General features: G+C 46.1%; 1 protein-coding gene across 2 annotated transcripts; it reads left to right on the plus strand.

Annotated features, from left to right (window-relative positions):
• Window positions 1-778: 778 nt before the first annotated feature.
• On the plus strand, window positions 779-19,144 carry LOC140723799 (NACHT, LRR and PYD domains-containing protein 3-like). Of its 2 annotated transcripts, XM_073038334.1 has the most exons (10): window positions 779-845; window positions 7,344-7,431; window positions 9,425-9,591; window positions 10,512-10,683; window positions 10,783-10,848; window positions 14,946-16,683; window positions 17,558-17,644; window positions 17,800-17,970; window positions 18,056-18,260; window positions 18,425-19,144. In XM_073038334.1, exons 2-10 carry the CDS (start codon window positions 7,371-7,373, stop codon window positions 18,503-18,505), a joined length of 2,748 nt encoding a protein of 915 aa, XP_072894435.1. In that variant the 5' UTR covers window positions 779-845; window positions 7,344-7,370; the 3' UTR covers window positions 18,506-19,144. The 2 variants fall into 2 exon arrangements, with proteins under 2 accessions (XP_072894435.1, XP_072894436.1); XM_073038335.1 differs by lacking the exons at window positions 779-845; window positions 7,344-7,431; window positions 9,425-9,591 and having other exon boundaries at window positions 10,594-10,678.
• Window positions 19,145-23,156: the final 4,012 nt, after the last annotated feature.

Here is a 23,156-nt window from a genome sequence, read left to right on the forward strand (position 1 = left end):
ACAGGGCGCAGAAGAGGTTTACCAGGATACTGCCTGGATTAGAGGGCAGGGGCTATAACGAGAAGCTGGACAAATTTGGGTTGTTTTCTCCGGAGCGGCTCAGGCTAGGGAGGGAGTGGATGGACGTTTATAAGATTATGCGAAGCATATATGGAGTAGACAGACAAGATCTTTTACAATGGTAGCAATGTCTAACACCAGAGGCCATACATTCAAGGAGTAAAGGGGTAGTTTGAAAGGAGATGTCAAGGGCAAGTGTTTCTTACAGGGAGAGTGGTGGGTCGCTAGAATGTGCTGCCTGGGGTGGTGGTAAAGGCAGATACATTGGGGACATCTTAGGGACGTTTCAATAGGCACACGGATGTGAGGAAAATAGAAGTATTGTGGACATTTTGTAGGCAGAAGGGCTTTGATTGGTTAACATTTCGGTAAAAAAATTTAATTGGTTGGGTACAATATTGTGGGCCGAAGGGCCTGTTCCTGTGCTGTACGGTTCTATTTTCTGTGTTTGTTCTCGAGAGATTTCAGCGTAACTGAGGCAAAAGGAGTGAGTGGGAACAACAGGTCAGCTGGTCCAATGTGGGAAATGTGACATCACCCACTTCTGTAGGAGAAACAGAAACACTAAATGGTTTAAATGGTGAGGGACTGAGGTGCAGTGGGTTGAATTTATTGAATCTACATTGAATTTATCGTAAAACTTATTGGATATCAGAGTGAAATGACTTTAACAATTATTTGGGCTCTGTTGAGATTGTACCTGGAATATTGTGTAAAATCCCGCTCCCCATAACTAAAGAACAAACTGCCGGAGGAACTCAGTGGGTCGGGCAGCATCTGTGGAGGTAAATATTTCGGGCCGAGACCGTCCCTCTGGACTGAGAGTGGATGGGAAATAGTCAGAGAAAAGAGGTGAGGGGTGGGGATGGGGCAAGAGCTGGGGAGTGAGAGGTGGATCCAGGTGAGGGGGAGGTGGGAAGGTGGAAATAGTGACAGGGGTGGGAGGTGAGTCGTTGGGGAAACACGGGGCTGCAGAAGATTGAAATTAATTCCATAGAGGATTAACAAAGAGGTTAGAGAGTATTTGTTATAGAGAGTGCAATGAGGATTCACCTGACTGATCCCTGGGGTGGTCTGTCATCATATGAAGAAAGATCAAATGTGATAACCCTTTCATTTAGAGAATCGAGGACTGAGAGGTGAACACATTGAAATGCACAACATAATTACCAGTTGAACCAGGGATCCCAGTCTCTGAAAAAAGGGGCGGGACTGAGTTGAGGGGAAACGTCTCCACTCCGAGGGTGTTGAATGTCTGTAATACCCCACCACAGAGGGTGGTGAAGACTCGGTGATCATCCTCACTTAAAACAGAGATCGGCAGATGTGTGGAGACCGAAGGGATCGAAGAAACAAGGATCGGGCAGAAACATGTGGCTGAGATGGGGGAGCAGCCGCCATCTTGTTGATGGTTTAGGGGGCTGAATGGCCACCACTTGCTGATTCTCACTTGATGATGTTTCAATGTTCCTGTCCAGTGAGGCCGGAGGAATGTGAATAGAAATTAGTGTTTGTACACATAGAAGTGGTTTAAATGAAATCTGCATATTTCCTGTTTGGGTCTGAATTGTGTGTTGGACCGGGATGTGAATTGAACTGGTAACTCTGTGACCCGGTGATGGAGTGGAGGGATCGGGGAAGATACAGAGGGAATGGTGGGTAGGTAGTGTTTGTGGGGTGAGAAGCAAAATTACCGGTTCAGGTGGGTGACCCTTCACGGGTCACGTGATCCCATCTCCCGCTCCTGTTTTATCGCATATCTGGATCCTGATACCACAGTTTTTGACCCAGGTAAAACGGAGCCGAGGATCGGGCCACCAGGTTTTCTTAAGGTGTTGAACGGGTGTTTTTCTTCTGGGCTCAGATATTTGTTTCTGAAGTTCCTTTGGAAGCAAAGACTGCTTTTCTGAGGACAGGATAAGCTCCTGTTCCAAATGCTGAGATTAAATGGGCTGTTCTGTGTTTAGAACAGTAGAAATAGACACGGTCCAGTGTTCAAACCATATTTGGAAATTTTCCCCCACTGTCACCTGTCTGTCAGGCAACGGAAATCAAACAGAAACTCAAGTTAACACACACAAAATGCTGGAGGAACTCAACAAGCTAGGCAGAATCTATGAAGAACAGTAAACAGTCAACATTTTAGGGGCTGGGACGGCCTGCTAAGATCTTGCACTAGTTTGTGTGCGTTACATTTAGATTTGAGAAAGTCGGGACGCTGGAGATCCGCACTGCAAGTGGAAAATGTTTGAAGCCATTCTACCGAAAGTTTGGGAACCTGAATTGTTACTTTGTTCCTCTCCCCACAGCTGTTCCTTACTTGCTGACCGCTTCAAATAATTGCAGATTACTTTTTTAATTACATTCACTCTGGAATGATTTAAATCTCCTGATAATTGTACGTAGGTGCTCTTTTTGTAATGTTTCGAGAACAATAAAATAATCACTGTTTTTGTTTCCCGTAAATTATCCTGGTACCGATTTGCCTGTTATTGCTGAAAATGTGTTCAGTACAGGTGTTGCTAACAATGTTCACAAGAATGATGACAGGAATGACAGGCTTTAACTATGAGGAGTGTTTGATGGATCTGGGCCTGTGGTCAGTGGAGTTCAGAGCGACGGGACAGGGTGCGATCCTACTTAAACCTCTGAATGTTGAATAGCCTGAATTGAGTGGACGTGGAGAGGATATTTCCATTGGTCAGAGAGTCTGAAATCCAAGGTTGCACCTTCAGAATAAAGAAACTTCCCTTTAAAACTGAGATGAGAGGAATTTCTTCGGCTAATGGTTAATCTGTGCAAATTGTTTCATCATGGGGTGTTGGAGGCTGTTATTGTGATATAGCTGAAACTGTTATGTTCTTGACTGTAAGGAGATTGAGGGTTTAAGGAAGAACGTAGGAGAATAAGGTTGGATCAGTCTGGATGGACCAAATAGCCTTATTATACTGGTTTTACTGTGAACAGAAGGTTATCACCTCCAGATGTTGCGGTGTGAGGGACGATTATATATTTGTTCTCTGAGATCATTCTACTTGCAAGCGGTGTTCAAATTTCAATGAGGTTTGCTTTTAGAAAAAGTAAGATCTGGTGGTTTTCAAAGTTATTTTAGGAGTCCAGGAACGTCTTGAAAACTTGTCACTACTTGATCGTACATTGAAAGTTTAAAAAAAGAAATGGGCAAAGCATCGTGTCCTAATAACTGGCTTTAATAAAAATATATAAAAATAAAAGCCTAATAAAGGCTTTACAATTCAACCGCCAGGAGTAAGATATGTTAAAGTGCCGGGGTTGATTGTATTTAATGTATCTAAGTAAACTACTTAAGAACTTTTTAAAAGCTATTATTAATGTTTTTTGAGAGAGTGATTTAGATGCATATCATATTTTTACTGAGTTAAGTATTGTATGTAATTAGTTTTGCTAAAACAAGTGTATGGGACATTGGAAAAAATGTTGAATTTCCCCATGGGGATGAATAAAGTATCTATCTATCTATCTATCTATCTATCTATCTATCTATCTATCTATCTAATAGTGTTCTAAAATCTCCTAATAGTGTTTACTATTAATAGTGTTATTAATTCACTAATTAATTAGGCTCCAGGCATGGAACAGCGAGGCAAGGCGAGGCACCAGGAGGAAAGTGAAGGGAAGGGATAGGGGCAGGGGGTTTGGGCAGGAATAATCCAGCCGCCAGAGGCTGAATCCTGATGCTGTTTACAAAGCCAGCCCAAACAAGAATCCGATGCTGGGGGAAACCGGAAAACCTGGAATAAGGAACTTGGATGGGATGGTGAACCGGAATGCCGATTTCATGGACTGGACCATGACAATGTCATGATCTGGCATATTAATGCATGGCTGAGAAACTGGTGTAGGGGGCAGGGTTTAAGGTTCCTGATTCATTGGGGGCTCTTTTGGGGAAGGGACCACCTGTACAAAAAGGACGGATTACACCTGAAGTCAAATTATCTGAGTAGGCAGGGTTAATAGTGCTGTTAGGCAGGGTTTAAACTATTTGACAGAGGGTGGGAACCGGAGTGATTGGGCTGAGGAAGGGGAGAACAGAAATAAATCAAAGATAACCTGCATTAGAGATGATAGAAATGACAGGCAGGAGCTGAGGCTTAATTGCCGTCAGTGGCATGAGTTACAGGCAATAGAGTCATGGTGCAATTAAAACAGAAGCAACAAATGCTGGACTGAGAGTGTTGTACTTGAATGCACGCAGCATAAGGAATAAAATGGACGATCTTGAAATTCAGCTGCAGATTGGCAACTATGACGTAGTGTCCATCTCTAAATCTTGGCTAAAGAATGGCTGCCATTGGGAACTGAATGTCCAAGGATATACTGTGTATCGGAAAGATAGATTGGTAGGCAGATATGGGAGTGATATGGCCCTGTCTATAAGAACTAATATTAAATCATTAGAAAGGGGTGACATACCATTGGAAGGTGTAGAGTCGATATGGGTTGAGTTAAATGGAACGTGTATAAGGACCCTAATGGCAGTTGTATACAGGCCTCCAAACAGCAGCCGCGATGTGGATTATAAATTACAGCAGGAGATAGAAAAGGCCTGTCAGAAGGGCAATATCATGATAATCGTTGGGGATTTTAACATGAAAGTGAATTGGGAAAATCAGGTTAGTACTGGACCTCAAGAGAGAGAAATGGTAGAATGTCAAAGGGATGTTTTTTTTTTAAGAACAGCTTGTTGTTGAGCCCAGTAGGGAATCGTCTGTGCTGGATTGGCTGTTGTGCAATGATCCAGAAGTGATAAGGGAGCTTAAGGTTAAGGAACACTTAGGGAACAGTAATCACAATATGACTGAGTTCACATTGAAATTTGAGTGTGTAGGCTGATTAGCAGAAAACAGAGAGTAGGAATAAAGTGATCCTATTCTGGCTGGCTGCCCGTTACCAGTGGAGTTCCACAGGGGTTGATGTTGGGACCACTGCTTTTTACGATGTATGTCAATGATTTGGACTATGGGATTAATGGATTACTGGCTAAATTTGATGATGAAACTAATGTAGGTGGAGGAGCTGGTAGTGTTGAGGAATAAGAGAGTCTGTAGATAGACTTAGATAATTTAGGGGAATAGGCAAAGAAGTGGCAAATGAAATACAATGTTGGAACGTGTATGGTCATGCACTTTGGTGGAAGCAATCAATGGGCAGACTGTTATTTAGATGGGGAGAGAATTCAAAATGCAGAGATGCAAAGTGACTCGGATTCCTTGTGCAGGATACCCCAAAAGGTTAACCTCCAGTGTGAGTCCGTGGTGATGCAGGCGAATACAATGTTAGCATTCATTTTTAGAGGTATAGAATATGAGAGCAGGGATGTGATGTTGGGGCTCCATAAGATACTCGTGAGACACACTTGGAATATTGTGTGCAGTTTTGGGCTCCTTATTTTAGAAGTGATATACTGACATTGGAGAGGGTTCAAAGAAGATTCTCGAGAATGTTTCCAGTAATTACAGGGTTACCGTATATTGAACGCCTGGCTGCTCTTGGGCTATGTTCCCTGGAGTTCAGAAGAATGAGGGAGGGAATCTCATAGAAAAAATCCAAATGTCAAAAGGCCTGAGAAGATTAGGTATGGCAAAGTTATTTCCCATGGCAGGGGATTCCAGGACAAAAGGACACAACTTCAGGATTGAAGGACATCCATTTAGAACAGATGCAAAGAACTTACTTTAGTCAAAGGGTGGTAAATCTATTGAATTTGTTGCCATGAATGACTGTGGAGGTTATGTCATTAGGTGTATTTAACGCAGAGATATACAGGTTCTTGATTAACCAGCACATGAAAGGATATGGGGTGAAAGCAGGGAAGTGGGGATGACTAGAATAATTAGATCAGTCTATGATTGAATGGCATAGTAGACTGGATAGGCCGAATGGCCTACCTCTGCTCCTATATCTTATGGTCCTATATTTAAAATAATCATCAGATTGAGAAACATCTGTTGAGGTTGTCACCAAACAAATTTGTCATTGTTAGCAACCCCCAAGGATTTGTTATGGTTGTATGACGTGTCCTCAACTCCAATAGCGATTGTAAAAGTTGGTGATTGTAAAGGATGGTGTATTCGATCCTTTATTAGAAATCAGTTAACATGCAATCTTATAGTGATGGAACTGAAGTCCACCCGAGTGTAAATTCAGTGTATTGGAGTGGATAATAATAAAAGGTATGACATCCGTCAGTTCCCAGCTGTGAACAAAGCACAGATATGTAACTGATTTCCTGCACTTTTACCCCGCCCTACCCCACCCCACAGCATAAGAAAATCATAAATACGCTACACAGAATACAATGCAGACAGAGAGCAGATACATGGCTGATACAGATAGGCTCAGCTTTGATTACACGATCTTCGACCCGAAGTATCAACGTACCGTCTGCCTTGTTCAATAATTCCAGCATTTTGTTTTAGTTATTGTCAATCTGTTTTTGCCAGCTTGCTGTTTTTGATGTATGGTGGGTCTGCATTGTGGTTAACAAAGTGCCAAGTAACTATCTGATAATAGCCAGATGAATGCAAAAATAAATCTTGACCGGAGATTAGGTGCTAACAATGATCTTAAAATCCTGCCAGAGAAAATGTGGTTTCTGGACAAGATGCCAGAAAAGACTATAGACTGCATTGTTCAGGATACATTGTTCATTGAACAAGACTGCATTGTTCAGGATGTAGAGTATTTCTATGTAGACTCAATCCACATATATTGCCATAGGTGTCAATGCCAGGCGATGTTAAACTGAAAGGAGACGGTGAGAATCAGGTGTGACTGAGAAATCTGTATAATCCAGTGACGAGAGGAATAGACGTCCCATTGGTCAGCAGAAATGCTTCACCTAACACTGCTGTAACACCTATCCATTACTCACCAGAGGGCCACCAGTCGTAGGAGGACCAAAGCAGTGGGTGTTGTCTGATCAATCTGCCTCGCCATTCCATTGACAAATCACTCACAGTCCAGGACACAAGATTGGTTCTATAAAGGGAGTTGCCTGCAATACAGCGAGTAGATACTCCGGGGAATCCCCGAAAGGTGAACAATCCAGGGATAGAGGGGAAATGGGTATTCTGTGATTGTGGGTGGATGGGCGCAGGTCAATTAGGTCGTATCAAGTCTTCAGTGGATAGGCCCAAGATGTTTGGAAGTGTGTCGTTCTGCTTAACAACAAAACAGTGTTCTCCTTTATACTTCAGTTAATGCCTGATGCTCTACTGTTAATTCTGTTTGATACATCGCAGCAAAATCTCACGACAACTGTCCTCAACATGGCTGAACAGGCGGGTAGTGGAAGAGTTCCAGTGATGTCAATATCCGGAAAGGTCACGGGTATGTCAGCAATTGCCTTGACTCTGTATCTGGGTTTAATGTATTGTCTGCACTTACAAAATATTTGTGAAATCAGCAGAGAGATGAGAGAGTTAACATCCCTAATGGAACAGTCACACGTGGAAGGAGTAAAATACCCTCTCCATCTCTCCCCACCGCTCCCTTCCCCCTCTCCTATACATCTCTGCCCAACCCTCCGTTCCCCCTCTCCTGTCCAGCACTCCCCACCCCTACCTTCACTCCTCTCCAACTAATCCCACACCTCCCTACCCCCTCTCTTCCCCGTCTCTCCACACCCGTCCCTTCCCCCTCTCCTCCCCATCTCTCCCCACCCCTCCATTACCTCTCTCCTTTCCCTCTCCCCACTCCTCTCCATCTCTCCCCTCCCCTCCCTTCCACATCTCCTCTCCGTCTCCACACCCCGCACTTCCCCCTCTCCTCTCCGTCTCTCACCACCCACCCCTTCCCCCTCTCCTCCGTCTCTCCCCACACCTCCCATCCTCCTCTTCTCTCTCCCCACCCCTCCCTTCCCCCTCGCCTCTGCATCATTCCCCACCCCTCCCTCCCCCTCACCTCTCCCTCCCCATCCCTCCGTTCCTCCCCACCCCTTTCCCTCTCTCCTCTCTGTCACTCCCCACCCCTCCCTCCCCCTCCCCATCCCTCCGTTCCTCCACACCCCTCCTCTCTCTCCTCACTGTCACTCCCCACCCCTCCCATCCCGCTCTACTCTCCCTCTCCCCACCAATCATTTCCCCCCACCGCTCCCTTTCCCCTCTCCTCTGTCTCTCCCCACCGCTCCATTACACTCCTCTCTGTCTCTCCACATTCCTCCCTTCGCCCTCTCCTCTCACTCTCTCTGCACCCATCCCTTCCCCCTCCGTCTCTCCACATCCCTCCCTTCCTCTCTCCCTTCCCCCTCTCATCTCCATCTTCCCACACCCCACTCTTCCGTCTCTCCAGTCCTCTCGCCCCATCCCTCCCTTCTCCCTCTTGTCGACTTCTCTCCCCACGCCCTTCCCCCCTCCTCTCCGTCTCACCCAACCCCTCCCTTGCCGCTCTCCTCTCTCTCCCCTATTCCCTTCCCCCTCTCCTCACTCTCCACGACCCTCACTTACCCCTCTCCTCTCCCCCTCTCCCCACCGCTTCTTTCTGCCTCTCCTCACGGTCCCCACCCTTCCCTTCCCCCTCCTCTCTGTCTCTGACCTCTCCTCCCTTCCCCTTCTCCGCTCCATCTCTACCTTCCCCCCGTTCTTCCTCTCTCCCCTCCTCTCTGTTTCTCCCCACCCCTCCCTTCCCCCTCTCCTCTGTTTCTCCCCACCCTCCCTTCCCCCACTCCTCTCCCTCTCCCGACTCCTCCCTTCTCCCTCTCCTCTCAGACACTCCCCACCCTTCCCTTCCCTCTCCTCTCTGTCTCTCCACCCCTCCCCCCTCCTCTCCCTTTTGCCTCACCACTCCCATCCCCATCTCCTCTCCATGTCCCCACCCTCCCTTCCCCCTCTCCCCTCCGTCTCTTCCAACACCACCCTTCCCCCTCACCTCTATCTCCCCACCCCTCCCTTCCCCCTCTGCTCTCTGTTTCTCCCCACCCCTCCCTTCCCCCTCTCCTCTCCATTTCTCTGCTCCCCTCCCTTGCCCCTCTCCTCTCCGTCTCTCCCCACCCCTCCCTTCCCACTCTCTTCTCCGTCACACCCCTCCTTCCCTTCCCCTATCCTGTCTGTCTTCCGCACCTTCCCTTCCCCCTCCACTACCTCTCTTCCCCCTCCCTCTCCCTACCAGCTTTCTATCCCAGATCCGGCTCACCACCCGCCCCGCCTCAGCACCAGATCTCTGACCGCTCCCTATTTGACTCTCGTCTCCAGACCTCTCTACACCTGCCGTACTTATTTCACACTGTGTTTGGTGACCTGCCCCACCATCTTTAGATTCCAGAAAGAAAGCTACTGCCCAATATTGGGTCAGCAATTTCTTTAATGCTCCTCATTCTCCATCACAGGTCCGGGCTCAGCAATCACCGAGCTCCTGGAAAGCTGGGACAATTCCCAGCTGCTGCAGTTGACGGACTTCTACCGGGACAGGCTGGAGCAGGCGATGGAAGGAGGGGTGCACGGAGTGAGCCTGGCGTTAACGGCCGAGCATCAGTTCAGCGGAGAGGAACATCGGGTGAGTGGGAGGAAGAATGGGTTTGACTTTTCACACATCACAGGACTGATGGGTGTCGAACTCTAACTCATCGGATATTAAATTAGATAAAAGAACAACAGGGAAATAAATACGGTACCTGCAATCACAAAAATGTGAATCTGAACCAGTGATGGAAAGGGGTGAAAAGACCCCGCGGACTGGTGGGTGGCTGCTCAATGTTCAGAGTGAGTTGAGCAGGTAACAGTTCTGTGGGCTTACAGTATTAAATGGAAATATGACAGGAGGTTTCGGTTTGTGAAGACCGTGCAGCGTGACGGCAGGATGTCAGTGAGAACAGGGACATCATCTGTGGGTGTCACAGGAGCTCCAGTGTGTTCTGTTCTGGGTGGAGATGATTCTGTTACAATCTGTAACTGCAAACAGTGTGGATCAGAGAATACTGCCATGTTGTAATGTGTAATCGCTGAATAAACCTCCACTGGAAAAGGCAAAGGAAAGGCATCAGGTGTCAGCCGGTAATCCGCTGTCATGTTGGACACGGGCAGACTGAGGAGATGAATCACATAATCTTTTCTGCAACTTCTCTGAGACTGCTCACTCCGTTATAAAAACCCTCCTGACTTCTTTCTTCATCTGTGATCGTTATTTTCTGATTTCTGTTTTACACCGTCAAATCCGGTGAGGAATTATTTATGTATTTGAAGCTACGACAATGAAGGGGTCACAGATGAGCCAGGATCTCATTGACTGGTGGACCAGGTTCACGGTGAATGTCCCTCCGTGTGCTCTGCACTCAGAATATACAGTCCATGTCCAGACAAAATCAGCACCCGTCCGGGTGACTGCTCAGTGTGATCCCGTTACAGAGCACATCATTTACTTCTCATTCTCTGTGTGAATCTGTCAGTCCCCAATATGTTCACTGTTACTCTTCACAGAAAATCTCTGATCTTGCTGATAAGGGAAAGCGGGCGGACAGTTCTAAACTCCTCCTGAGCCTGGTGATGGAGAAAGGCTCCCGCGCCCGGAGGGTGATGTGGGAAACCTTTGTGAAAATGCGGATAGGAGTCCCAAATTTGGACAAAATACTGAAGGAAATACAGATGTATGGTGAGATAATATCAGAGGTTATTTTAAATTTGAGTTGCAAAACATTACACTTCACAATTTTCCATAAATTATCCCCTTAATGTGTTTAAATTCAAACAGGTTCTGATCCATCCCATCGATCAAATCCCACTCAAGGTTTACTCAAGATTCTCAGTGAGTTGAAAGGTGAGTGAACATGCGTTGTAAATTGAAGAGTATAACAGAGGAATAGGCCATAGGCAAATAATATTGTACTTAAACAGCTAACAAGTAAATCAAACATACCCAAACTCTAATCTCCCATTCCGACACCATCTCCATATGCCTCCATCTTCCTTAATCCATGTACCTAACCAAACGTCACTTAAAAGCTTCAAAAAATTTACGTCTACCACCTTACCAGGCAGTGCTTTCCAGACAGCAATGACACTTCCCCCTTCACTCTACACCCTCTCACCTTCAATAGCATTTGAGGCATTCAGAAACCGATTCTCTCTGTTCACTCTATTTATGCCTCTCTTAATGTTGCAAACCTTTGTCAGAGCTCCCCTCAACCTCCGATGATCCAGAGAAAACAATCTAATTTTATCCAGCCTCTCCTGATAGCACATGCCCTTTAAACCAGGCAGCATCCTGGTAAACCTCTTCTGCTCCCTCTCTAAAGCCTTAACATTCCTCCGGTAGTGAGGCGATTGGAAAGGTACGCAGTGGCCCAGATGAGACTGAAGCAGAGTTCATCAAGTTGAAACTTGACCTCTGTTTCCACCAACGTTTGTAATTTGCCTCGGGCGGTTCAGTTGTTGAGCCACGAGGATCTGACCAGGTAAATACTGGCACTGTGACAGAGAACACAGTGACACACAGGGAAACGTGTTTGCTAGAGGGAGAGTTTTCAAAGGACATTTTGAGGAAAGAGGCAGAGAGCTGGCGAGTTTGAGGAAAGTGCTCACACCGCTCTGGGGCCTAAAACTACAGATCCCCACCAGAGTCTGAGTGGAGAAGGGGGGGATCTGGAGAATGACAAAAAAAAAGGATATTTCTTCATATCAAAAAGTCAAATCCTTCTCTTGCCAGCGACTATCTGCTCCAGGGTAGCCTCATCCTTAACCATTTTCTAAACGACTTCAGTTTCTTTAGGTTATTTTTGTTTTTCGAGTTGCTCGTCCATTGAAGTTCTATTCACAGAATAGTAATAATAACGTCACTTTAATCAGAAAAGCAGCAAATGAACCCTGCTCTCTTCACATCTGCACTCCCTTAGTGCAAACATTGATAAAGATATCCAGTTTAATTTCCAACTCAATAATCCTGGGAATTCTAGCAGTGAGACAGTATTACTGAGGGTGAGATCGGAGACAAATTCCTCAGCGCAGTTCACAGAAGCTGAAATTGATGTGTGCCAGTTTGTGTGCTGGACTCTGTGGAAGGTGAAGAGATGGGAATTAGGACAGGGAAACCGAGGGTTGTGAGATCGCTGCAAGGAATGTGGAAAGGACTGAAAATATCTATAAATAATATTGCAATTAGTTAAATTGTGACCGTCTGGATGAGAAGCTCACTACATCCATAAGCCCATCATGCCCGTGAAAATGGAGTCCGGGGCAGTACATGGGCTGAAGAGATTGTAAGGGTTCATCATCGCAGACTGAGTTGGATCACTCAACTGCACATTTAACAGAGGAGAGAGCGTAGGAAAGACAAATATCACAGAACTTATCAATATTGCATCAGCCCATGTTTTATCTGATTATTCGAAGCTCTTAAAATAAATATAGGGAATCTCGGCCAGAACCCTGGTTCAGTCTCTCTCACTTACAGGAATAAATCCCAAAGATGATAATTTAAATTTGGTACCAGAGATAGACCAATCAGGAAGTTTACAAACTACTCGCGTCTCTGTCACCTCTGTTAATGCAGCTCCAGTCCACATCCGGTCAATGAAACCCCTCAGTGTGCCTGAACACGGGTTTAGTAAATCGCTACAAGCTTGTTCATCATTGTCCTTCATCCGGTTTACAGAGGGAACAGACACGACAGTGTCATTCCCACACACATTTCTGAATAGGAAACAGATACACTCCCTGATTATTGAACAACATCATTTCTACCAGTGTCACATTCTCTAAATTAAATATGTGCAAGATCAATGTTTTCCTACGTTGCCTATCACAGCTGAATAGATTGAATAGAGACCCCACACATACCTGACAGTGTCCTGCCGCACTGTGAGACCCCACACACTCCTGGCAGGGTCCTGACGCACTGTGGGACCCCAGACACACCTGGCAGGATCTTGACACACTAAGAGCCCACACACTCCCAGCAGGGTCCTGACACACTGTGAGACCCCACACAACCCTGATTGGGTCCTGACAAACTAAGAGAAGCCACATACCCCTGGCAGGTTTCAGATACATTGTGAGATCCAGATCTTATCAGGGAGCCTAATGTAAAGGGAACCTTAGGATACAGTTAGTGACTGGGTAAAAGCCAAGGAATAAGATAAAAAAAAGTTGTTTTATTTTCTCTTTCTTCCATGGCCTTCTGTCTCTTTAACCAATCAACTTCAACCCTTTGCTTCAACCCTCCCCCTCCAAGTTTCACCCATCGTCTGGCAATTCTCTCTCCCCTCTCCTCCCCCCACCCCCCCGCCACACCTTTCAATTCTACTCCCCAGCATTTTGTTTCCAGACCTACCGAAGTGTTTAAGCCCGGAACGTCAACTATACTTTTTTTCCATAGATGCTGTCTGGCCTTCCAAGTTCCTCCAGCATTTTGTGTGTGTTGCTGCATTTTCAGCATCTACAGATTCTCTCTTGATTGCAAAATTATAGACCAGTTTGCCCAACCTCAGTGGTTGGGGAAGTGTGAGAGTATTATTAAGATTGAGGTTCTGAGGTATTTACAGTCTAATTATAAAATAAGTCAAAGTCAACATAGTTTCTATGAAGGGAAATCTTGCCTGATAGATCTGCTAGAGTTCATTGAGGAAATTCCAAACAGAGTGGACAAAGGAGATGCAGTGGATGTCATTTAGGTTTTCATAAGGTGTATTATAAGTTACCTCATGAGTCTACTTAACAAGATAAAATCTGATGGCGTTACAGGAAATATACTGGCATGGACAGTAGGTTGACATAGGACACTCAAGGCTGCTGCGGAGTTTGACTCTGTGGTTAGGAAGGCATACGGCACATTGGCCTTCATCAACTGTGGGATTGAGTTCAAGAGGTGAGAGGTAATGTTGTAGTTATATAGGACCCTGGTCAGACACCACTTGGAGTACTGTGCTCAGTTCTGGTCACCTCACTACAGGAAGGATATGGAAACTATAGAAAGGGTGCAGTGGAGATTTACAAGGATGTTGCCTGTATTGGGTGCATGCCCTATGAGAATAGGTTGAGTGAAACTAGCCTTTTCTCCTTGGAGCGAGGAAGGATGAGAGGTGACCTGATAGAGGTGTATAAAGTGATGAGAGGCGTTGATCTTGTGGATAGTCAGAGGCTTTTTCCCAGGGCTGAAATGGCTAGCACGAGAGGACATAGTTTTATGTTGCTTGGAAGCAGGTACAGAGGAGATGTCAGGGGTAAGTTGTTTTTTACTCAGAGAGTGGTGAGTACATGGAATGGGCGGCCGGCGGCGGTGGTGGATGAGGATATGATAGGATTGTTTACGGCTCCTCTGGATGGCTACATGGAGCTTAGAAAAATAGAGGGCTATGGGTAAACCCAGGTAAACTCTAAGTTAAGTACATGTTCGGCACAGCTTTGTGGGCCAAAGGACTTGTATTGTTCTGTTGGTTTTCCAAGTTTCTAATCTTCTACCACACCACAGATCCACAGATGTATTTCTCTTTATTTTGAATCCGTGATGGTGAGAGGGGAGGGGGAGCTGTGATTCCTGTGACCTATTCCGTTGACAGAATGCCCACTATCATTTTATCTATCTCCAAAGACCACATCAACACCGGGGTTTAAAAGTTTTTCCACAGAACAATGATAGAAGTGGCAGTAGTGGGAGTTTTTCTAGTCGGGGCTCAGTAAACTACCAGGGAAAACTCAACTTAACTGAACAATTAATGTGGAAATGTGATGATCTGATGATTATCTGGCCCATGCCTTTCCATCCACTTTGGGGTCTGTTAATCAAACTTAATTTAGTGTAAGAAAATCCAGTGATGAGTTCAAATAATGCAAAACCTTTGAGCTAATCCTTGGCTACTTAAATACTGAGTTCTGAGTTGAAGCATCTAACAGTTTGTCCACTGTATGTTCCCATGGAAGATGTTCAACAGAAACACAAGGAGACTCTGCGGGCACAAACTGAAAAACTGAGAGCAAACACGATCCTGATGAGGGAGAAGGTGAAGGTTTTCCAGCTGGCAGATCGATACGCTGAGCTCACGGTCATTTCTACTCTTCGAGATCGGACACTGGTGGAACATGAGCTGCTGGCAAGAGGCAGAGACCACGAGGAGTGGAGAGAGAAACATCTCCGCGGAAAGCTGGAAAAAATCCAGACTGATCAGTTGTTCCAGAGCAGCTTTTCCCGGAGGAAAACCAAATCTGGGAGTTCGGCAGCAGTGGCCGGAGTCCCGGGGATCGGGAAAACAACAATGGTACAAAAGATTGTTTATGACTGGGCCATGGGGAAAATATACCAACAATTCCAGTTTGTCTTCAGTTTCAAATTCCGGGATTTAAACACTATTAACTGCAGAAAAAACCTGAGGCAACTAATTCAGGATCAGTATCCTTACTTTGGGAATATCCTGAGAGATGTCTGGAAGAACCCAGAGGGATTGCTGTTTATATTTGATGGTCTGGATGAATTCGAGCACAGAATTGATTTTGCTGACAGTCGGAGAGATACAGAACCCAAGCACCAGTGCCCAGATCCCGAGTGGTGTTGTGAGGTGTCGGACATTTTGTACAGTTTAATCCAGGGCAAGCTGCTCCCAGGGTGTTCAGTGCTGGTGACCACCCGTCCCACTGCATTACATTTATTGGATAAAGCCAAGATCAGCGTCTGGGCTGAAATCCTGGGATTTGTTGGTGAGGAACGGAAGGAATATTTCATCAGGTATTTTGAAGATCCATCGGTGGCAGCAGCTATTTTCAAACACGTGAAGGAGAACGAGATCCTGTACACCATGAGCTACAACCCCTCCTACTGCTGGATCCTCGCTCTGGCACTGGGCCCCTTCTTCACACAAAGAGACAGGGACCCACAGCGAGTTCCCAAGACCATCACCCAACTGTACTCCTACTATATTTACAACATCCTGAAAAACCACGTTCGTGAGATTGAGAACCCCCGTGATGTGTTACTCAGGGTTGGTCAGATGGCCTTCAGAGGAGTGTCTGAGAAGAAGATCATATTTACATATGGAGATTTGATCAGCTACAATCTTAAGCCTTCCCAGTTCCTGTCCGGGTTCCTGATGGAGCTTTTGGAGAGAGAGGATTCTGCCCGGTGTGTGGTGTACACATTCCCACACCTCACCATCCAAGAGTTTGTAGCAGCAGTCGCACAATTCCTGACCCTACATCCCAAGGATATCCTGAAATTCCTCACTGAAGCTCACAACATGACAGATGGGCGATTTGAGGTATTTCTCCGTTTTGTTGCTGGTCTCTCCTCCCCAATGACAGCTCGAGGCCTGGAAGAGTTTCTGGGTCCATTTCCTCATCAAACAACGTGCCGGGTGATTGACTGGGTGAAGGAGGAGGTTAAACACCAGAGTGGAAACACAAGGATTGCATCTGGTAAAAGGAGCCTCCTGAACACACTGCACTACCTGTTTGAGTCTCAGAATCGTGGACTGACTCAAGGTACACTGGGATCTGTGAAAAAACTCTCATTCAGTGGAATGACACTGACCCCGATCGACTGCGCGGTCCTGTCTCATGTCATCGGACTCTGTGATACAATAAAACACCTCGACCTGCAGGGCTGTCACATTCAGTGTGAAGGAATCCAACGGCTGGGACCCGGGCTCCACAAGTGCCAGGAGTTGAGGTAACTTGATTTATCTCTCACTCTGAACTGTGAAACTGTCCCATTGTGTTGTTTCAATGTAAAACAATTTGGGTTAAACAGTCGTAAATCAGATTGTGAAAAATAGTGACAAATGCCCAGGGGATCGGTCAGTAATTCTCCAAAGACGGGGGGGGGGGGTTCTGTGGTTCCTTGTGAAGAGATGTTGGAGACTTCATCAGATCATTTGGGCATCTCCTCCCGATTGTTGTCCTCAATTCAGAAAGACCCATCCCGTAGAATCTATTTCTGCATCCTCTAATCTTTTATTAGATTATCTCATCCCTTTGGTATCCTCCTGAGGGATCTGTATTCCCCATCCCCTTTCCCCCTGTGGGATCTCTTCCCCATTCCCATTTTTCCCTTTGGGATCTTCTTTTCCCCATATCCCTTACTCCTGCGGAATCTCTCATCCTCATCTTCATTCCTCCTATGGGATGTTTCCTATTTCCTCTCTTTCTCCTACAGGTTTTCTCTTCCTACCTCTTTTCCTCAGGTGGGGTCTCTTCCACCAACTCCCATCGACACTTTCCCTTTCACAAATTTTCCTCACTGTGGGACTTTCTATCATCCTTCACCCCTGCCCCTCCCAACGCTCTCACATCAGGAACATTTTTCTAGCCATCGGGGAATGAGACAGAATATGTTGAGTTTACAGGGTCACACCGACAGACTACACTACTGATATTCGGTGAATACCCTGGAGCTGGGCAATGAGGGACATTGAGAGTGATGGGAACTCCGATCAGTGATTTGCTGAAGGGGTGAATGTTTCCTGAAATATCCGAGTGAGAGAAATTCCCCCAGACCCACGGTTTGAATCACTTTGTTCATCAATTTGTCTGATTGTGTTTAGCCTTGGGCAGAATAAACTGGGAGATTCAGGAGTGAAACTGGTGTCTGCGGCTCTGAGGAACCCGGAGTGTAAAATACAGAAACTGTGGTAAGTACCAGACTGTGGGAGATTGTGTTTACAGTCACTGGGTGTCTGACACTGAACATTAATGTGATCAGTAATTGTGTTACTGATAAACACTGGGGATTTGTACCATCTCCTGTCTCTCTGTGTCCTTCATCCTCACTCTCTCTCATCTCCAGGCTCTGGGATGTCAGTCTCACATATTCTGGTGCTGCGGATCTCGCCTCCGCTCTCAGTACAAACCCATCACTGACGGAGCTGGGCCTGGGTTATAATAAACTGGGAGATTCAGGAGTGAAGCTGGTGTCTGTGGCTCTGACAAACCCCAAGTGTGGAATAGAGAAACTGGGGTAAGTACCAGACTGTGGGTGATTGTGTTTACAGTCACTGGGTGTCTAACACTGAACATTAATGTGATCAGTAATTGTGTTACAGTCTCCTGTCTCTCTGTGTCCTTCATCCTCACCTCCAGACTGAGGGATATCGGTCTCACAGATTCTGGTGCCGAGGATCTTGTCTCTGCTCTCAGTACCAACCCATCACTGACAGAGCTGGAGCTGGGATTCAACTCGCTCACGGACCGATCTGTCCCCGCTCTCCGCCGTCTCATACTGGCCCTCCCGAGTCTGAAGCTGATCGAGTGAGTATTTGTGTTAATGTTCAATGTAATAAAATATCAGCGGATCCGCGGGTTTTCTGGTGATATTTGTCTGTGAGTGTTGTTGAAACGTTAACCCCAGTCCACTGTTACTGACACTGTTGTGTATTCTGTTTATTTTATCTTTATTCTTCCATCTGTTTTAGCTTGTGGAGGAATCAGTTCAGTCAGACCGGGGGGAAGGAACTGAGATCTCTGCAGGAACCCAGACCCGGACTGACAGTTGATCTGTGAACATCTGAATGGTGAACTAGCTCCAATCTCACACTCTGTGACGTCCAAAGTGACGCAATTCCGCATCCTATCCAGCTGCGCGTGTCCGGATTCAACAGCTGCTCCAAATGAGACTACCCAGACGGTAGATGAGGTGTTGTTCCTCCAACCGAAGTTTGACCTCATCATGACTAAAACCTGCTTTTAATTGAATTGCATTGACACCGCGTTCGCTGAGAAGCAGATCGTCAGAAACAGCCCGTACACGTTGGAAAAAAACCTGAAGTTAGAGCTATAGCGAGCTTTTTGGAACTGGCATCGAAAGACTATGCATGCCGGCAAAGATCAGTCATTACTGAAATGAACACCAACGTAGGCGTGTGACGCCTTTTGACACACTGCTCGTGCAGTCTTCTTCTGTTCTGCCTGCCTCTCCCTTCCATTCGTAATCACTGATGGAAGCGGGGAGCTGATATATATCGGAGAGCGCACAGAATATGTGAATGACGTCAAATGGATTGAAAAATAAAGGTCAGCAGATATTTCTGAAATGAAAGACAAACTTAGCTAATAAATGTTGTGTGAGGGAGAACAGGGGTAACAAATTGCTAAACCAGTTGCGTAGCATTTGGACAATAAAGATCAGTTCTGGACGTGCCTGATGGAGTTGAATCCAGGCAAGTGCGGGGGCTGCACTTGGAGTTCTACTGTAAGTGAAGGTATGCAATCAATGACAGACGGTTAACAGAATTGCCCACTATTGCTTTACAGAGTAATCTGTCCGCCGATATACCGAGCTCACCGACAGTGTGTACGCAAGCTGGCCGGATGTTATAAGCGCATGTGGCATGTTTGCCTTCAGTGGGAAGGCGAGTGAGTGGAATAGTCAGGAATTCATATAAACCTTCGGTAGGATTTCAGTTACAGTTTTGTATTCAATGACAGTTACTTGGAGGATAGGACATAGACCATTACAGCACATCACAGGCGCAACGGCCGGCGACGTTGTACCGACTTTTGAATCTACCCTAAGATAAATCTAACCATCCTCTACAACACAGCCTGCTATTTATATCACCAATGTACCTAAATAAGAGTTGTGAATGCCCCCAGTGTATCCGCCTCTATGGGAGCGGTCCATGCACCCACCATTCTCTGTACAACGAACGTGCCTCTAACAAACCCGTACAGACCATAAGACATGGGAGCAGAATCAAGTCATTCAACCCATTGCGTGAACCCTGCCATTCCATCATGGCTCATCCTAGATCCAACTCAACCCCATTCGCCTGACTCCTCCCCATATCCGTTGATGCTCGAACCGATCAGCAATGTTCCGGTCCAACTAAATGAAATTCCTCCACTCTAACGACCACTTAGTCAACTGTCATATCGTCTGATAACTTTCAATCCCGCCCCCACTACCCCAACCAAGCCATTTTTAAAAGTCGCAAGCAACAGTGGTTTCAGAACAGATTCCCCTGAAGACACCAATGGTCATAGACCCCCAAGCGAAATACTCGCCAAATACTACCATCCTCTGTCTTCTCTGCGAAAGCTAATTCTGTATTCACACAGCCACATTTTCAGCTCGTATGCCACCAGAATTTATGGATGACTCTACAATGGAGAACCCTATCAAACACCTTACTAAAGTCCACCTGCACTGTTCTACCTTCATCAATGTGTGAGTCCTGGTTTGTCCTTTTTTTATTTTGTGATATCACTCTGGAGGAACATTGTCTCATTTCTTAATGCATGCACGCATTTCTAAATGACAATAAAAGAGGACTGAGTGTCCTCATAATCTAAAACAAAATAATTAAAAAATTTGCTTCTTCACATCATCACAGAATTCGTCAGGTTCGTGTTTCTTGACATGATCCTTAGAAAGCCATGTTGACAATCCTTAATCAGACCATGTTTCTCCAAATACTAGTAAATCCTGTCTGTCCAATAATTCAGCCACCGCTGAAGTAAGACTCTGGTCTGTAATTCTCAGTGCTATCTTCTCCCCATTTCCTGAACAGAGGAATCTCATTTGTCAGCCTGCAGTCGTCTGGTTCTACCCCTATGGCACATGAGTATGCGGCAGCTTTTGAAAGAGTGCTTTACCAGGATACTGTCTGAATTACAGGCTGTGACCAGAAAAACAAGAAATCGACCTGCAGATCCAGTGGTTCAGGAAATGCTGTCACTTTCGGAGACGGGATTGCGGAATGTGAAAGTAAAGTAAAGCCACAGAGGAACAATCGACCTTCTGAAATGTAGACATGGGGTGAAGTCGGTATGATGCACCGACTTTGCTTTCGACCAACTCTCTCCGTGCTTTTCCGCATGGAGAGTGGCTCAGTGATTGAATCGGGCGCCTGAGTTCGGGCATCACGTGATGAAACTAGTGTGATTGGTGTCTGGAGGGCGGACAATTCCACCCTCGCAACTAATCGGGTAAAACAGAAATCTCTGGACCCCTTGTGAGGAATACTGTATGAAATATGGTGCTCCCGTTACTGCGATACAGTGAAGAGATTCCCTCTCAAACCTATATCTGATTGACTATTTAAAGTAATGAAAATACTGCCCCCTTGTTCTGGACATTGAGGTATTATGTTCGTGTCCAACTGGTTCCAATGCAACCCCTCTATTTGCCCCTTGTTTCATGTATCTGTCGTCGTTACAGCGGAAGTGGTTAAATTAACTGCACTCGTGACACGGTTTATGCCGTTTACAATCCAGTTGGTTCTCTGCCCAATTTACTAGTCCAGTGATTTGCAATTTTCCCCTCGAATGCAAATTATGTTAACTTGTACATGCGAAACTCAGGGAGGTTTGCCCATAATTTACACTTACTGTTGCAAAATATTCCCCCGCACTCTGTTTGGAAAATTGGCTGAAATTTCTAGTTGTGGAAAACACTCCCGCATACTCCAGGTATCACTTTCGAAATGATCTAGTTTCTAAATGGGCCATCCGAATTGAGCGCAGCTCTACTCTCGCCAGTGGCAGGGAGAGAACCATCCGCCATGTGGGAATCTGATCCAGGTTCTCAGCGGCACGGAGATGAATGAGGAACATTCAGATGCGTTGGCACTTCAACACAACATATTCCTGTTTTCGGTTCCCTGATGCATTATTATGGCCGTGGCCAAGCCAGACACAAATGCTCCATAACCGCAGGCGCTTTATCGGCCCGCGGTGCTGGAGTCCAAGATGCTAAAACCATTTTCCACATTGCTCTGTCTGGGCGCTGTTTCTTTGCCGGGATGTATTGCTGATTCGCCTTTGATCTTGTTTCCAGCTGTTTGCATCTTGATCTGATGACCCCGGTCTGTGGGACAGTGATTATAAACTTGTAAATTTGCTGATATTTCTTTACCACTCCGGAAGCTGAAATAGCCTGGACTGGTAAAGTGTGACAGCTTCTGTGTTATTTTGATGTGCACCACCGCTGTGAGGCATTGCGTTATCACAGGGCATTTTGTCGTTCGTATAAAATCCATCACTATCAGGAGCAGAACACGTGATACATTTCTATTTATTTTTGGGCTGAATTTTTTTCCTGCTGAGATTGTGAGTAGAGATGATTGGCTTCTTTTCACATTTTCTCCGAAAACACGAACTGCGGTGAACTATTGCTGAATCATTCACTCGTCCGTGCGTATCCATCCATTTCAAATTTTCAAATTACGCACACACATTAATATTTTAAACACGGCTAATTCAGCAGATGCTCAAAATCCAGGGCAACACACACACACACACACACACACACACACACACACACACGCACGCACGAACACACACACACACACACACACACACACAATTGGGGGATGAATGCAGAAGGGAGGGAAGCATTTATGGAAATGAATAAGCGCTTGATGTATCGGCTAGAAATCTTTCTTCATGTCTGGAGAGTAAGGGGGAAGACGCCAGAATAAAATGGCGTGAGCGGGGAAAGGTGAGAGATGAAACCAGGTGAACGACGAAGGGCTGGAGCGGAAGGAATCTGATAAGAGAGGACAGTGGAGTACAGGAAAACCGGAGGTATTTAGCGACGCCATGTGAGGTGATAGGCGGGTGAGAATAGGCATGAACCAGAGTGGTGAATAGCAGAAGAGGGGAGGGGGAGGGATCTTTATTTCGACATTCATGACACCAGGTTAGAGGTTACCTGGACGGAAAGTAAGTTGTCACTCCTACGTCTTACACCCCCCCCCCCCCAAACACACTCCGCTTTCCACAGAGATCGCTTCCTCCGTTATTCCGTTTCCCTTCCGTCCCTCTCCATTGATCTCCCTCCCGGCGCTTATCCCTGCAAGCGGCCGCAGCGCTACACCTGCCCGTCCACCTCCAACCTCACCACCAGTCCTTTCCCCAAACAGCCCTTCCAGGTGGGGCAACAATTTACCTAAAAATCCACTGGGGTAGTCTGTGTGTCCAACTTTCCCGAAACGGTTTTCTCTTCATGGCGAGACCCATCGTTGATTGGGAACCATTTCCTCGAGCAGCTCAGCTCCATCCGCCAGAAACAGATCTTCCCCCAGGCCAAACATATTAATTCCGATTCCTGTTCCTGTTCCGCAGTTTCCTCTTCTTCCCTGATGAGACCACCGTCAGGGTGGAGGAGCAACAACCACCAGGGGCATGCAGAAGTTTGGGCAG

The sequence above is a fragment of the Hemitrygon akajei genome, unplaced genomic scaffold, assembly GCF_048418815.1.
Source record: "Hemitrygon akajei unplaced genomic scaffold, sHemAka1.3 Scf000136, whole genome shotgun sequence".
NCBI lineage: Eukaryota > Metazoa > Chordata > Chondrichthyes > Myliobatiformes > Dasyatidae > Hemitrygon > Hemitrygon akajei.